The 16,017-nt window shown below is 25.9% G+C and overlaps 1 protein-coding gene across 1 annotated transcript; it reads left to right on the top strand.

Moving 5' to 3' along the window:
- The first annotated feature begins 5,884 nt into the window (after positions 1-5,884).
- On the top strand, positions 5,885-15,794 carry LOC111617735. Its single transcript, XM_023359029.1, has 2 exons — positions 5,885-6,522; positions 14,949-15,794. Exons 1-2 carry the CDS (start codon positions 5,947-5,949, stop codon positions 15,699-15,701), a joined length of 1,329 nt encoding a protein of 442 aa, XP_023214797.1. The 5' UTR covers positions 5,885-5,946; the 3' UTR covers positions 15,702-15,794.
- Positions 15,795-16,017: the final 223 nt, after the last annotated feature.

Here is a 16,017-nt window from a genome sequence, read left to right as displayed (position 1 = left end):
TTATTTCATATATATATATTTTACAATTTACTTGATATATTTTTAAGTATTTTAAATAGATTTTTGAAAAATTTTCATCCTTAAACTTAAATATATTGATATCACATTTAAGGCATTTATAAAATCTTTATATAAAACTAGTTTTATATAAAAAAAAGTCTGATAAATTGAAGTCTTGAAGCAAAGGAAAACTTTTAAGAAATTGGTAAAATATACGCAACTTTTCCTCTCTCCCTCTTCACCTCCCCCCTTGCAAAAGCCTTGAAAGTGTATAGGGGAGACTATTACATTATTTACTTTATTACATTTACATTTAATCATTAATTTTTCATTTTGTTTTCTCTGTTGATGCGTCATTAAACAAGTCTTTTTGATTCTCCTGTAATTCTTAACACTTCCTATGTCTTTTGTCGGTCGTGGACACAAGGCGTGGCATAAGCACGTGTGCTTTCCCGAAGCCCCATAGGCACCAGTTTTTTTATTTAGTTACAATATAAAAATAACCTTCCTTATCGGCATCCCTTTGTCATGATAATTAACGTTAATTATTAGGAACCGTCTCTTGGGAGTTTCCTTTATATAAACTAATACTTCACTAAACAACTTTTCGATTTGTCCCCTGGGTTACACGGTTTATCATTATAAATAATCTGTTTTAAAGTATATATATATATATAATTTTTTTTATTAACATTTAGTGGGCATTAATTAGATTCGGTCTTTACGTTTCTAAAAAGATAAGAAAGTTTAGTGAATGATTAAGGAAATGGCTCCGCTTTAAAGAATTCCCTAGAGTTGTTTTGATATTGTAAAGTATTTAAAACATTGGATGAAGTATAACAATACTCGGTTGTTTTCAAACCGGAAAAAAAAAAATACATGCTAATGTACCGGATTGTCTTGGTTTCTTAAGTGGAAATCTTCATAGTAAATGGTTATGGAGCTTCAACCTTTCCACTTGGAAAACTAGTAAACTTTATAGGAATCAATAATTACTTCTTTGATTTTCTACATGGTAATTTATGGAAGGGCAAAAAAAAAATTTATTGCTCAAATCTATATACTTTACAATACAGGATCTTAAAATCGGTTTTAGTACCTATAAAATTTTACTTTAGCAAAATTATTTAAATGATTATAAAACCATCAAAGATAACAGATATAAGTCCTGTAATGTTAAAAATTTCAGCCTATACTTGCTTATTTTTTTCTCATTTTTCAATGATTTCGGTGAAAATATAAAGTTTTTATACAGTAAAACCTGTCCGAAACGGAACCTGAATGAGACGGAAACCTGTCTAAACGGAACGATTTTCTAAGTTTTAAAAACCTGTCAAGAGAGGAGAATATATTCGGTAACGTGAGAGTCCGGCTTACGCAGGTTTTACTGTATAATAGCGTAAAATATCCAAAAACAGTAAAAAATAAAATTAGATAATTTACGAAAACTTAGCATTATCTGCAAACAATAGACATTATGATAAATTTAGTGAAGAGAGAATGATATTTTTGTATTCTTATTATCAACGTGTAACAATGACATAGATCTATTGTGTTACTTAACAGTTAATTTAGGCCTATAAAAATTATTTGAAAGCCAGAAAAATGAATTAAACGAATACCTTTAGTTAGATATTTTCGGCTAAATATATCCTTCAGAATTTTTAATAAAATCTGTCAAGAAATATTTTAATTAAGAAAATATTTTAAACTTAAAAGTAAACGTTGAAAATGTGATTAAAATAATAAATAAACGTACACAAGTTACGTAAGTTTAACAGATTAAATCTGTTTTAAGGCAAATAACATTAAAAAATTGTTTACTGTAATTTATTGTAATAATTATACTTAAAAACAATTAATTATTTTTCTTTTATATTAAATTTTTTCGAAGGAAAACATTTAATATAAAACTTTTTACTTAAATCTAAGAGTGGATTATATATACGTACAATAAAACCTGTGTAAAGCGGACTAGCACGATAGCGAATATTCTTTCCGGTTTTGGCAGGTGTCCGTTTTGAACAGGTTTTTCTTTAAACACAGAAAAATCTCTGAGTTCCGAAGACCTGAACCCGTTTAAAAAAAACCTGGCTAAGCGGAAAAAATCTTCGGAAAGGAGCGATTTTCTATATTAAAAAAACAACCTGTATAAAGCGGAGACATGCCAAACGGGGAAAAAAAATAATATTCGATAGGATGAGATTCCGGTTTACACAGGTTTTACTGTATATAATTTGTTTAACTTTTAATATATATTATTTATTTTTCTATAGAAAATAACCTTTATAATTAATTAATTAAATTAATAATAATAATAATAATACTCGTCTTTTACATTAAATTAATTATTAAAATACAGTAAAACCTCTATAAAACCGAATATTTTTTAATTTTCCGTTTTAGACAGGTTTTACTGTAATTAATAAATTAATTAAATTTATAATTATTATTGTATCATAAACTGTTGTACAAGTATTCGTTAAAACGAGTTTTTATTATTATTATTTTTTATTATATTTTATTTTTAACCAAAGAAACAAAAATATATTTCAGATGAAAGAAAGATTTTTCTTTCTCTTCTTAAATTTTTCATGCACCCAACAAACACTTTTATATTTATTTAAAAGTTCATCCACTTCATTCGAAAATGTAAATGAGCTTATTTTAAAATTCAAAATTTCCTTTTCATCATTTTTATTATAAAACAAAAATCAAACTTTTAATGAAGTATGTTACTAAAAATAATTATGGATTTTCGTTAAATAGAATTCATTAAAATATTTTATTTTAAAAAATTATCATACTTTAATTCGAGGAGAAAAAATAAATGAATAAAAAAAACAAACAACGTTCGTATTTTTGTTTTTTAAAACTTATTACAATTAAACCTCAATATAACGCCATTCGAAATAGCGCAACCCGCATAAAACGACATTTTAATCACTAAATTACGTGACTTAAAGAATTCCAAAATAAAACCTGTGAAACGATCTCATTACATATAAATGTACGGTATAAATCTTATTAATATAGTGAAACCTGTCTAAAACGGAATATGAATAAAGCAAAAAAAACTTGTCTAAAGAGAGAAAAAAACATTCTTCTAAACCGAGTGATTTTTTTTTCACGTTTGAAAAAAAACCTGTCTAAGACGGAAACTTGTTAAACCGGATAAAATATATTCAGTTCCGTGTGCGATTCCGTTTTACACAAGTTTTACTGCATTTCAGCATAGAGTCAAACTTCGATTTAGTGATAGTTTCAGACGATTTGGTAGCGATAAATCGAAGTTTCGATGTAGTATTTATTTATTTATTTATTTTTAATTTTTAAAGGAATTTTTAAAAATTATTCTTAAACAAGAATATCTAAAATTAAATATAGTTATTATTATTTTTTTTAAAATTATTAATACGTTAATTAATAATCATTTTGAAAAGGTTTTCCGTGGATAGTTTATTAAGAAAACTTGACTTTTCGTAAACATTATTTACATCTTCTCGTCTTCAGATTAAGTTTAGTTTCCCTAAGGCAGTAGTAGATTTCTTTTGTAAAGAGCTGTTTACTTGGCTGTGTTTATTTTTCCAATTTCATCGAGAGTGGAAACAGTAAAGACACAGCAATGGAAAACGTAGAAACAGGGAAAGACAAAGAAACACGAAGAAACATTCCTTGGTAGAGTATGCAATGCCCTTTTTTTTGCCAATGTAAATTCTTCACGATCGACGAGGATGGGTGCATACTACTATAAAAATCGCTTCACCAACTGCAACCTGTAAAGCTCAATTCACTTGTATCACAGTTTTGTTTTATTCTTTCTTTTGTGTATTTGCCCATATCTTGTCTATTGATATCTTCTAGTAAATACTTATAAAAAGCTGAAGATATAAAGAGCATGCCATTTTTATAGATAAAAATCTCGAGGNAACTATTGAGACCGGATGGTGTTGTGATGCAGATGGTGCGATTGTTTGCACAGCAAGATGAATCAGCGAAATGTCTTCGAGAAAAATTGGATCATAGTCATCCATTTGTAGCATCGTGTAAGAAATTATTAAAGGTAAGTTCTTCTTAATGTTATTGAATGCCATTTTTTAGTAAAAAATGTATAATCTATAACATAAATAAGTTATACGGATAGGGTATAGACTCAAACCCGCAGCTGTAGTATTTATTTTAAGTTTATGTACAGTAAAATCTTCCAGCTAAGCTTATAATGTTTAAATATGTTTTTAAATAATAATAATATATCTATATTAATTTTAAGCATTGTTCTTATAATTTATTAAATTATAATACTTTAAAATATATGTAAAGGAAACATAACAGTTACATTATAATAAAATAAACATATAATTTATAATAAGTCTAGTATATTATTTTACATAAATATTTAAATAATAAAGATAGATAAATGAATTTACAGTTTAAAAAAATATCAAATAATTTTCATTTTTATAAAAATAAATATTATTAAATAATGAATTCGTCATTTATTTCAATTAAGAATCATCGAATTTTAATATTGAAAAAAAAATCGAGAAAACGTTTCCATTTATAGAAATAATAACCTTAATTACTGTTTACGCAAAGTGTTTTTTCCGGAAATTAAAATTTAATTCATCAGAAAAAAAAGGAAACATTTTAAAAAGATCCGCATTACTTTAATTTTAATTAAAAAGAAGTATCTTCTATTTTTAATTATATTATTTGTTTTTACTTTAAATAATTTTAATCATTAAAAGAATGCTATACATTAGTTATAGATGTTAAACTAATTTTATTAAAAATCGAATACGGTGACTTAAAGGAAGCTTCTGTGTGTCTGGGTGTTGAAAAAAAAAACTCGATAAATTTTATTAGAATATTTCAAATCGCTCTCAGATTTTTCATTACCAAACTAAATAAATCCGTTCGCCAACTAAATCCGCTTCTAACGTTGTAAATAGCGCAGAAACCAGATTAATCAATGGTGTCAGAACACATGAAGGTGTTTAATGACCACCGAAACCCACCAGTTTATAAATTACCATCAATGACAATTCTAAATTTGTGAGTAATGAATTCTATTTTAAAACCGCATATTTTATCGAAAATTTGTAAAAACAAAAATACAATTTAAAGCATAAAATTTTAATGTTTTATAATATATTTATAACCTAGAAAAATCATTTATCTTACTGTTTATATACAGGAATGTAAAAGTAGGTATACAGTTGTAAAACTAAGAAATTCAGATGTTTGATGCAGAGTTCATTATTATTATTTTGTATTCCTAATTATTCCTTGTATTCCTTATTATTCCTTGTATTCCTTATTATTCCTTGTATTCTTTATTATTCCTTATTGTTCCTTGTATTCCTTATTTTGTATTCCTTTACGAATAAGAATTAATGTTTTTTTTCACAATAAAAATTGTATACCTACTTTTTCAATCTCTGTATATAAAGGTAATTTTAAATTTAAATCGATTCGTATGGTAAATTTGATAGTTAGATTAATTAAAATATTAATTATTTATCTAAGTTTTGTGTTAGACGAAACTAAAAATAAGTTTCAAGGAAAGATTGCCAGAGTGACATGAGACTAATAGATCGACACGACCTCATAACATTACCATTGGAAAAGTAACTTGCCCTCAATCAGAAATCTCGTGAGTGCAATATTCTTATTTCTGTTTGTAATAGAACATGTAAATAAAATGCTTAACAATTGGTCCAACATCTTAAAATCACACTTACATATAAATTTCATCTATTTTTCAACTTAATTATTTCGAATCAAGTTTTATAATTTGACTTTTCATTTATTTTCCTTTATATAAAATATATAATGAACTGCAATGTTTATAAAATAATTTAAAAATAAATTTATCCCTCTATATCTGGGCTGGAATCTATGCAGCCAAGACAGAAGGATACCGCGCTTTAGGAACTTTTTGCCATGCTCCACGTGCCACCTCCACTCATGGATAGAGCAGCAATGCATACAGCGTGGACATACAGGCGAGGTGGGTGTTCGGTTATTGAACGTGGATCACGTATACGTCCAGAACGTTCTCATCGTAGAAATGTGCAGAAACTTACTTGGCAAACATCAAACTGGGTGAAGGGATTTTCTGATGATTGTGATAGTCGAGTCAGCAGCATGACCATTGCAGATGTTAGCCCAGGTGTGGCTATACGACGTGTACTTCTCTTGTACGAAAATGTACAGTATCGGGAGGCTGCCAATTTCATCAATAGGTTGAATTATGCAACTTTTAAAGCCATTCTTGGCGAGTTACCAATTGATGTCTTCGTGGAGGCCATCCCTCACAGCCTTCCTATACTGGAAGCATTGTATGCTAAAGTTTTCCTTTCTGATGGACTTAACTTTTCTATTAAACTATTGAGACCGGATGGTGTTGTGATGCAGATGGTGCGATTGTTTGCACAGCAAGATGAATCAGCGAAATGTCTTCGAGAAAAATTGGATCATAGTCATCCATTTGTAGCATCGTGTAAGAAATTATTAAAGGTAAGTTCTTCTTAATGTTATTGAATGCCATTTTTTAGTAAAAAATGTATAATCTATAACATAAATAAGTTATACGGATAGGGTATAGACTCAAACCCGCAGCTGTAGTATTTATTTTAAGTTTATGTACAGTAAAATCTTCCAGCTAAGCTTATAATGTTTAAATATNTATAGTTTCATTAAATAAAAATTAATTAATTAGTATGTTGATAAAGTAAATGTGTTTAGTTAAATTTTGTAAATATAATTAAACTGAATATAAAATATTGTTTTTGTACATTTTATATACGTTTTAATAAGTTTATTTGAATTTTTTAACATTTTTTTAAACGTTATTTTCAAAGAAAAATGTATAAAAATTGAATAACAAATTGCAAAACTGAAATTAAAGTTGACATTTTAAAGAATAAAAAGATCCAAACTTTAATTCCACAATTTATTATAGAATTTTTATATACATTTGACGAATGCCATATTCACAATTTCATTGTTTATTATTATTATTTAAAGTTAATATTTAACAGATATAAAACTCAAAATAAAGAAGTGTAGAGTAAAAAAAATAAAATAAAATAAAACATTGTTTAAGCTGTTCCTCTTTCAGGTGTTCCTCAATTTTATAAGAATGAATCATTCTTTTTTTATAATATATGACAATACTTTTCTAACAATCAATCTTTCCTTGCATCAGTACATTGATCTGCTACAATAGCAAAAACGTCCGATACAATCAATGCAGTTTATAGCATATGACAAAAATAAACATTAATGTAACTACTGTCAAAAATGTTTTAACAAAGAACTTAATGTCATCGACATAATTTCCTATGATTGAAACTAAGTAATCCCTTACTAAAATGGCATATAGAACAAAAATATCTGTAGATTTTTACTCGTTTTATATATGACAAAAGTTAAAGTGTGTTACTTAAATCATTTTTTAAACATTAAAAAAAAACAATTAAATTTAGAAATATTTGCTTCTAAATGTAAGAAGGAATTTAATAGATTTATTAGAGGATAGTTAACATTCTGTATTAATTAATCTGTTTTTGTTATACTGTATTTACCTTCAAATCAGATAAAGTAACGAAATTGCTTTTCTTCTCCATTCTTTAGCTCTTATAAAACTTGTAGTAAGAAAGTAATTCTCATGTAAGAGTCACTGACCCATAACATTTGACAAACTTTCAGGTTGATGAACATACTGGATATTCCCCAATAGTCTTTGAGATGCTGTCTTTTACACATGTTTCAGTTTAACAAGCAGCTTTATGAAAAAAAAAAGTCGTCATACAAAATAAAGTTTTACAAGATCGAAATTTCCTTCTTATCTATATCCTGATTTTGTAATAACTAGCTACTTAAAAAACAGGGGAATGATATGAAATTCGAGGAGCATAGTTACTTTATAGCCAAATATACAGTAAAACCTGTTCAAAACGGAACCTGTCTAAACGGGAAAAGTATTCGAGTCCAGTTTACACAGGTTATTACAATTATTCCATGAAGAATTGATAAAATAAATACCCAAGTTTTATTTATTTAAGTTTAAAAAAATTAGATATTTAAAATAATAAAATTTTATTTAAAAAAAAAACATTAAAATGATTGTTTATTGGTGATTTTTGGTAGAGAAATTTGCTTGTCTACAAAAATATATCTGCTCTACTTCTGATTTGGGAATAAGCCAGAGTTAAGATGATTTTTCTAAATAAGAATTGTTCATTTTTCTCATTCAATATACATGTCGAAAATGGTCATCTGGAAAACGTAATGTTCCTATAGAGAGAGATAAAACACTTTGATCTTTTACAGCTCATACAAATAATAGAAAAAAGGTAAAACAATTTTATAGAAATAGTTTCGTGGAATTTTTGGATTATCATTGACACAATCGAAACGAAATTGTCCTTATGAAGTTTATATATTGGCCTGCTCTTACTCGAGAAGCTCGGGTAAGAGTCANATTTTAGTAAATAATTCATAATTGATCAGTTTATATAATTATAAAAATATTATAATTAGGTTATAAATTATAATATTTTTAAATAGAAAAACTATTAAGATTGTTCTTTCAATAGTTTTTCTATAATTTTTTTTTATAAGAGAATTTTCTATAAGGGAACAAAAGGTGTTATATATAATGGATAGTTCCATACATTACAAAACGATCGATTTACTCAAATATTTAAATAAAGTTATTCCTTCTTGAATATTTAATCTTTCTTATAAATAATTTTTAACTCTTGAAAGTCCTAGCTGGAAAAAAAATATATTACATAACCTATTTTAATTTGAATAAATTGATTTGTTTTCATTTTTATATCAATCATCTCTTTGTTGATCTCAAGAAAAACTTTCAACATTCATCTAAACTGTCAATACTATCACGTATCATATATATGTGTGTGCTTTATGTATTGTTTATTGACATATATACGATATCATTTGATAGCTGTAAATCAGAGATAGATACTTATGGCTAGTATCAGTATCATGATCATACAGACTAAAAGATAAATCTATATATCATTATAAAATGATATAAGGGATTATTGCAGTTAGTTTTATTTAAGATGTTTTTCAAGTTTTTCTAACTCCATCTTTTGATAATTCTGTAGAATTCAAATAATTTTATATTATTACATAAATAAAGAATTCAGTTTCCATTATTTTCATCTATGCTTAGCAAGATTTTCATATAAATGGATAGTTTAAGGTCCTACTATGATGGGCCTTGCTCCATTATATACTATTATAAAATGATTTTTACAGATAATTTTATTGAATTCTTCTTTATTAAATTTTTTAAAGTGCTTCTAATACTCTTCTGCATAATTAGAATTGTTTTTGTTAGAGTTAGAATAATGTTTTAACTCTTTATCTATGTTGAGCAGGTTTTATATAGCTAAAATTGGCTACTTTTTAGGGCCCATTATTATTTGTCGATAGGCCCTTCCATACATTACAGTTTAGCTTTTAATATATGGAAAACCCTAACAAGCGCAAATCTTACCATGAATCTAAAGAACATATTTATGTTATTAATTCAAAACTAGTTCGAATTATAAATCTGAAATTATTTTAGTAAGAAATTTTGAGAAAAAATTCCGAAAATATCGCATAATGAAACGATTTTAAATCATGGCATGTGTTAAAGTATCTGATTTAATGTCTTACAACGTTTATACTATGGAAGAGAAGTTTAGACAACATTCCTTCGATACATCATTATACTCTCTTTGGTGATTATCACCCTGATACAGTCTTATTTATGCTTGCTTGAATACAATTTGCTTGAATATGTTTCATTAGTATCGTAGCTGAGAACAATCAGTTAAGCTGAAAATTACGTGATCAGGATTTGAACCCGAACTTAAATAGTCAAACGGTGAAATTAATGTTAACTTAACATTATTCCATACAGTAAATTAATTTTAATTCTACCATCATACGTATGTTAAACGTAATGCTCTTCCTTATATAACTTAACCTAAATACAAGGAACAATAAAGAATTTATATACCGTGTTCTTTAATAATTTAACTTTAAAGATATAGTGACTCAATGTATAAATATTTTATATTTCTCTTAAATTTTAAAAAGTAGAGCTTTATAACGTATTTTTAATACGAATTTCTTAATAAATAATAAGAAATGCATAATTTAAATACGGATCAAATCTCGATATAACGCCCTTCTGTATAGTGCCACCCTCATAGAGCGCTAAAGAATACTTCCGAACGGACATTCCCTTTAAATATTAATTAAAATAGAGAATGCTTCAGCCTTTGAATTCTTATTCCTTCAGTTACTTCGATTTAGCGCCAATTTCGCAGTCAAATAGTGGTGCTATATCAAAGTTTTAACGTATATTTTTAACTTAAATATTTAAAAATTTAACCAAATAACTGGAAGGCAGACTAATTTCGATGCATAAATGTACAGTACATCAACTGTACACGTACCGTACATCTTCAGAATTTTAATTATTATTTGTTTATCAATAATAATGATACGAAAACAAAAGTATAATGAGTTAAAATCTTTAAAATTTATTTAAAAATGTAAGTAAAAATAAATAATTTAAAGAATATTTTATGGGGGGAAAAATTATTAAAAAAAAAAAATTGTACAAAATATTACACGTTGGCTCTGTATAAACTTTAAGAAATATATATGTATATATATATTTTTTTAATAAATGAAATTACCCTACTTCCTATTACAATCAATTTATCAGAAATAATTGTTTTAGTTGTGTCTGCCTTCGGTATGCCAAGAATTCTACAGACAGATAATTCTTCTTTTATGGGAGCAATAAATTTTAAATTAGAAGACATGAATGCAAAATTAGAATCTGTTAAATAATTATCGAGGAAATAAAAGTCTAGTAAATGAAGTCAATTGAAATTATTCGTAATTCTAGTCGAGCTTACACCATTGATTACTTATACAAAATCATAAGTTTCGGCCCATTNATAAAACATAAATGTAATTTTTTAAAATAATTCTCTAATCATAAATCCATCAGTAAAATGTAATTGTTTATTACTAAATTGAATAAAAGAGATTACGTTCTTTAAGTCTTTAATCCGATGATACGAATTTACTGCCTTAATGTGATCAAAATGCATTTTAAAAAGTCAAATAATAACAAGTTATTCTTCAAAGAATTAGTTTTATTTGTGAATTACAGTATATCAATGCGGATTTTTTTTCTTTTTTTTTTTCATAAAAATCCTTGTATATTAGTTATCCTCAAGCACGAAGTTCCTTTTAAGAATTTTCGAATTTTCAGTTAACGCCTTTCGTAAACTTAAAATGAAATATAAATAAACTTCTCGAGAATATTCAAAAGACTTCGAATCTTGAATATATCGTGAAAAATAAGTTTTACATTTGATGGAATATGCAAAGCTTCGATAGTTTTTTTGTTCCTCGTTCCAAGTGCGTAGGTTGATAACTATATATATTTTTCCACCAAAACCTCAGGGAAATGACCAGAAAATTGTGTAGAAAGATATTTTAAGAAAGTTTTTTTTCATGAAGAATTTTTTCATAATGATAAAATATAAAAGAATAAAAAAAATATGGGTTTGTTTTCGGTTACTTTGCCAATACTTTCAAGCGAAACTTTAGTAAAAGATTAAATATTTTCAGAAAAAAAAAATAAAAATTTGATTTTATTCGGGTTAAAATAATCTCTAGTAAACTCTTTACACGGTGTTATTTATTTAAATTCTTTCTACGTAAATTAATCTGTTTATCTAATCGGCAAATAGTCGATAGAAAGTTGAACTTTCTGATAATTAAAGTTGATTTTCATTAGAGTTCTATACAAGATTCAGATTAAAGGATGAAGAGATCAACGATATAATGAGTTAATAATTTTTACTCAGTAATTATAACTTTGTTAATAGAATATTTGTTAAAAGATATATTGATTATCATATTATATAAGTTTGTTAATATTAATAATGTAGAAGCGACATTAAGAAGATCGTAAATTAAAACTTACTTTTTCAAATCTCTCTAGTAAAATCAAAAATTAATATGATTATATTTATAAATTATATTATTTTTTTTCTATAAGGAAGCATTTTTTTATAAATATTCTTCCAAATGAAATGATTGCAAATCTATTTTATAAGCTTAAATATGTTTTAAACTTTGAAAACTAACTTCATCTTCAAGAATTCTATTGAAAATCCAAGAATTGATTCTATATTTAGTATTTCTTTTAGAATTGAATGAAACTATTCAGTTTCTTATCTAAGATGTATCCACCAATTCATATAAGTGGGTAAAAATTGGGAAAAATATCTTCGTTTATAATGTCACATGAACGTAGAATGTTGTATACATTCTTCTTCTTAAGTATAAAAATCAAAAAAAATATATCATTATATCTTAATATAACATGATAAAAACTCTTTAGAATTTGACAAAATATATAAATAATTAAAAATTAGTTGCTATTTTCGGGTATAATTTATAGAAATTCGCAACTTATCTGTGGAAATTCAAATAAGAGCGTAACAATTTATACACTAGTTTTGAGTAATATAAAATCGTAAAAAAAAGAAAAAATTAAATTTTTGAAACGACGAAATATTACTTTGAAACTTTTTAAAATAAAATTATTACTGAAAAAGTAAATCGAAACGTATAAAAATCACATTTAGTATTCATGAAGTCATACCTCTTAAGTTAAAAATGCAGTATTCTTGTGGAACAGTAAATCACATTCTCTTGCATGTTACTGAATCATATCCGTACAAATAATGTCTAAACTTTTATTAATTTATTATTAATTTAAAAATATATAAACTTTATTTTATATAAAAATGATATATATGTATATACATTTTAATAGAAATTAATTTAACATTAAGAAATTCGTAATGAAATCTGTCATCGATGGTAGAGAGATATCATCTTTTCATTAGTGAAATTTTTCAAGAAAAATCTAGAATTTGGCAATTCTACTAAATCACTTTAATCAGATAAAGACGATTAGAATCTTCGCTGTTAATTTGATAATTTTTCATCACGCAAAATCACCAGAATAAAATAAGTAAAAATTAATCAATAAGTCTTCTTTGCAAGTTTTATAAGGTAATTAGAGAGGTTGAGGCACAAGTTCAAACATTAAACATGTACGGGTAGCAGAAGTACANTTCAGAGAATGAATAAATTATCTCTCTCTCTCTTAACTACATTAAATTTTACTTACATAATTAAACAGTAATTATAATGTCCTAGTTTAAAATACTCTGTAAATAATGATGGAAATGATAGAAATTATCATTGTCAACATCTCGACTTTTCCATATCTGTCTCCTACTCTTTGCTATCTTTTAGATTTAATTATCAGTATTAATGTTTATGTTAAATACATGTAATTTGTATTCATAGTATAAACTTAACTCTTCATTAGTGGGCTATTTTTATAATTATTGATTGATTAATTAACGCGTGGCACCAACACAATATAGTGTACATGATAATTACAATTACACCCATTATGGACAGGCTGATCCGCAATGGGGTCGATAAACAAGGATAAGAAGGAGAAACGATACAAGATACATTTTTGTAGATTCGAACCCGGATCCTCCTGGCAATAAGCTAATACCTGATCCTAGTGGTTAATGTATTCATTAAAGATGTCATATCTGTAAATTATAGCCTTAAAACATTCAAAAAATACTAACTTCAAGTATATCTTTCCTAGTAGCAACTTAAAGAAGCTGAATTTTATCCCCCCAGAAGAAAAATTTCCATCGAAAATGCCATCATAAACACATTTATAAAATAGTTGAAGTTTTTTTTTTTTACTATTAATACTAATAATAGTAAATTTTCACTATTATGTAAATGTGTTTATGATGACAGTTTCGACAGAAAAACTTCGAAAGAAAAAAATTTATTTTGAAGTTAATGTTTTTCCTGGTATTTTTTTATTTTTAAAGAAGATTTTTCACAAAAATAAACATGTTTTTTTTTTTCAAATATTAATTTATGAATATTTTCCATTTGAAAATGTGGTAAAGACATTTACACTTATAATATTTTTATACAAATTTTTATTCACATTTTACATTAATTTCTGATTAAAAATGTCAATAGTAAAACAAAAATTTTATATAATTTTAATGACAAAAATAATTTAATTTTAAAATCATTTTAAATATTTAAATTTCAAATAAAATATAGAGTAAATTTTGTAGAAATTAAGATATCTATTTAAATAATTTCATTAATTTTTCTTTTTTTTTTTAAAATTAATTCAATTGTAGAAAATTATTACGTAAAATTGGAATAATAATTGCTAGAATTGATCTCTTCACTGAAATTATCTTAATTAAAAAACAATAAAGAATCATTGAAGGGTAAAATGTGTGTTGATAAGATTTTCTTCGTTAGTGGGATTTTCTGTTGTTGATTTAATATTGACCAGAAACTTTTATTTACAGTATAAGTATTTAATAATGTTTACCAATAAACAAACACCATCTTTCTTTAATAAAAATAAAAGGAAAAAAAAAATATTTTTTTCCCTTGAAAAAAATAACAGAATTAACTATAAATTACTTTATAGAAATCTAATACAGATGTAATTTAATCTTCTTTCTTTTTATTATTTTCTAAATTTTAAATTGATGTATGCTTTAAATTATAATTTATATTAAAATTTTATGTATAAGTTTAATTATAGATCAATATTAATTAAAGCTAGATGAATTGTAATAGCATATTAAAATTTTAATTAGTTAAGTTCTATTTGAATTTAATTATTCTTAGTATAGATCCTCATAAACAGAACTAATACCGTATCTTTAGCTGAAGTAAAGGTATTAGATGTAATAAAAATTTCATAATAAGTGATTTAAAATAATATTCATGTTATTATGTAGGTAATTATACTTTCTGAACCGCAAATGAAGAAAATTCTGTATACAAGAAAGCGAGCTTTAGATAAAGCTATTAAAGGAATGGGACAACATGGACTGGTTGGAACCTCAGACGATACATTAATGAATCTACACGAAGCTTTGAAACTTGAATTTGAGCGTGTGATACATCGTTATAAAATCGCAGTCCAAAAATTGGACGAACTGAGTTTGACACCTAAACAACCTGTTACTAGATCCATATCCTATGGACCAGCACCCATCAAAGCGAGCCATCAAAGACAACTGAGCTTGAGACAGGATGAGATACAAGAAAGACTGATTAAAAATAAAACACTGTTAAACGTGGTGGAACCGACATTAACAAATCATTCTTTAGAGATTCTTCTTGGAATTTTACAAAAGAGAATCGATTTTGATAAAGATGTACTGTTTCAATTCACTCAATTGAGAAAAGAAGTGAAGGATGTCAACAGCAATGCCATTGTTGCACCAGTATTAATGAGGTTTTCTCAAGGTTGCGATCATGTTTTAGAATTGATGAGAGAATTTGCTGATGACGATGATTACAGTAGCAGCGATATATCCGGCTATCACAGTGATTCCGATTCTGCCATTGCTCTTAGCGGAAGTTCACCATTTGCTGCTGGTACAAGAGGTTACAATATATTATATCGTTCGGGTAAGTCAATTTTAATATATAGTTTAAAATTAAAGCTAAGAATTAATATTATAAAACAGGAGGGAAAAAGGTAAGCCATTTAAATATCTTTTTAAAACAATATTCTAATTTAAATATTTATGTGCTGATAAGTAAAATTTAGAGTTGAGGCACTTCCCGTTTAATGATTTACTATGATTTAAGATCGTGCACGGAAAGAACTAATTAAATAGTTTCCTCACGTTTACAGCACATCAAACGAGTCGTGTATTTTATTTATTTATTTATTTTTTTTAGTTTTCTTATCTAATAAATTTTTTGTTTATATTATTGCTAATGGCTAAGTATATGTACTTTTCTTACTACCTTCATTGCTAGAGGAATATAAGGTATTATTTACTTAAAAAAAAA

The sequence above is a fragment of the Centruroides sculpturatus genome, unplaced genomic scaffold (genome assembly GCF_000671375.1).
Source record: "Centruroides sculpturatus isolate CEXI.00-Female unplaced genomic scaffold, Cexi_2.0 scaffold207, whole genome shotgun sequence".
NCBI classification, from domain to species: Eukaryota; Metazoa; Arthropoda; class Arachnida; order Scorpiones; family Buthidae; genus Centruroides; species Centruroides sculpturatus.
This window is presented reverse-complemented; position numbering and strand designations above follow the sequence as displayed.

What these genes read in the sequence shown, in the direction of transcription:
- LOC111617735 (XM_023359029.1), top strand. Translation starts at nt 5,947, where the DNA reads ATGCTCCACGTGCCACCTCCACTCATGGATAGAGCAGCAATGCATACA. An exon ending in CGTGTAAGAAATTATTAAAG is followed by an intron (nt 6,523 to 14,948) that starts GTAAGTTCTTCT and finishes GTTATTATGTAG; the next exon opens with GTAATTATACTTTCTGAACC.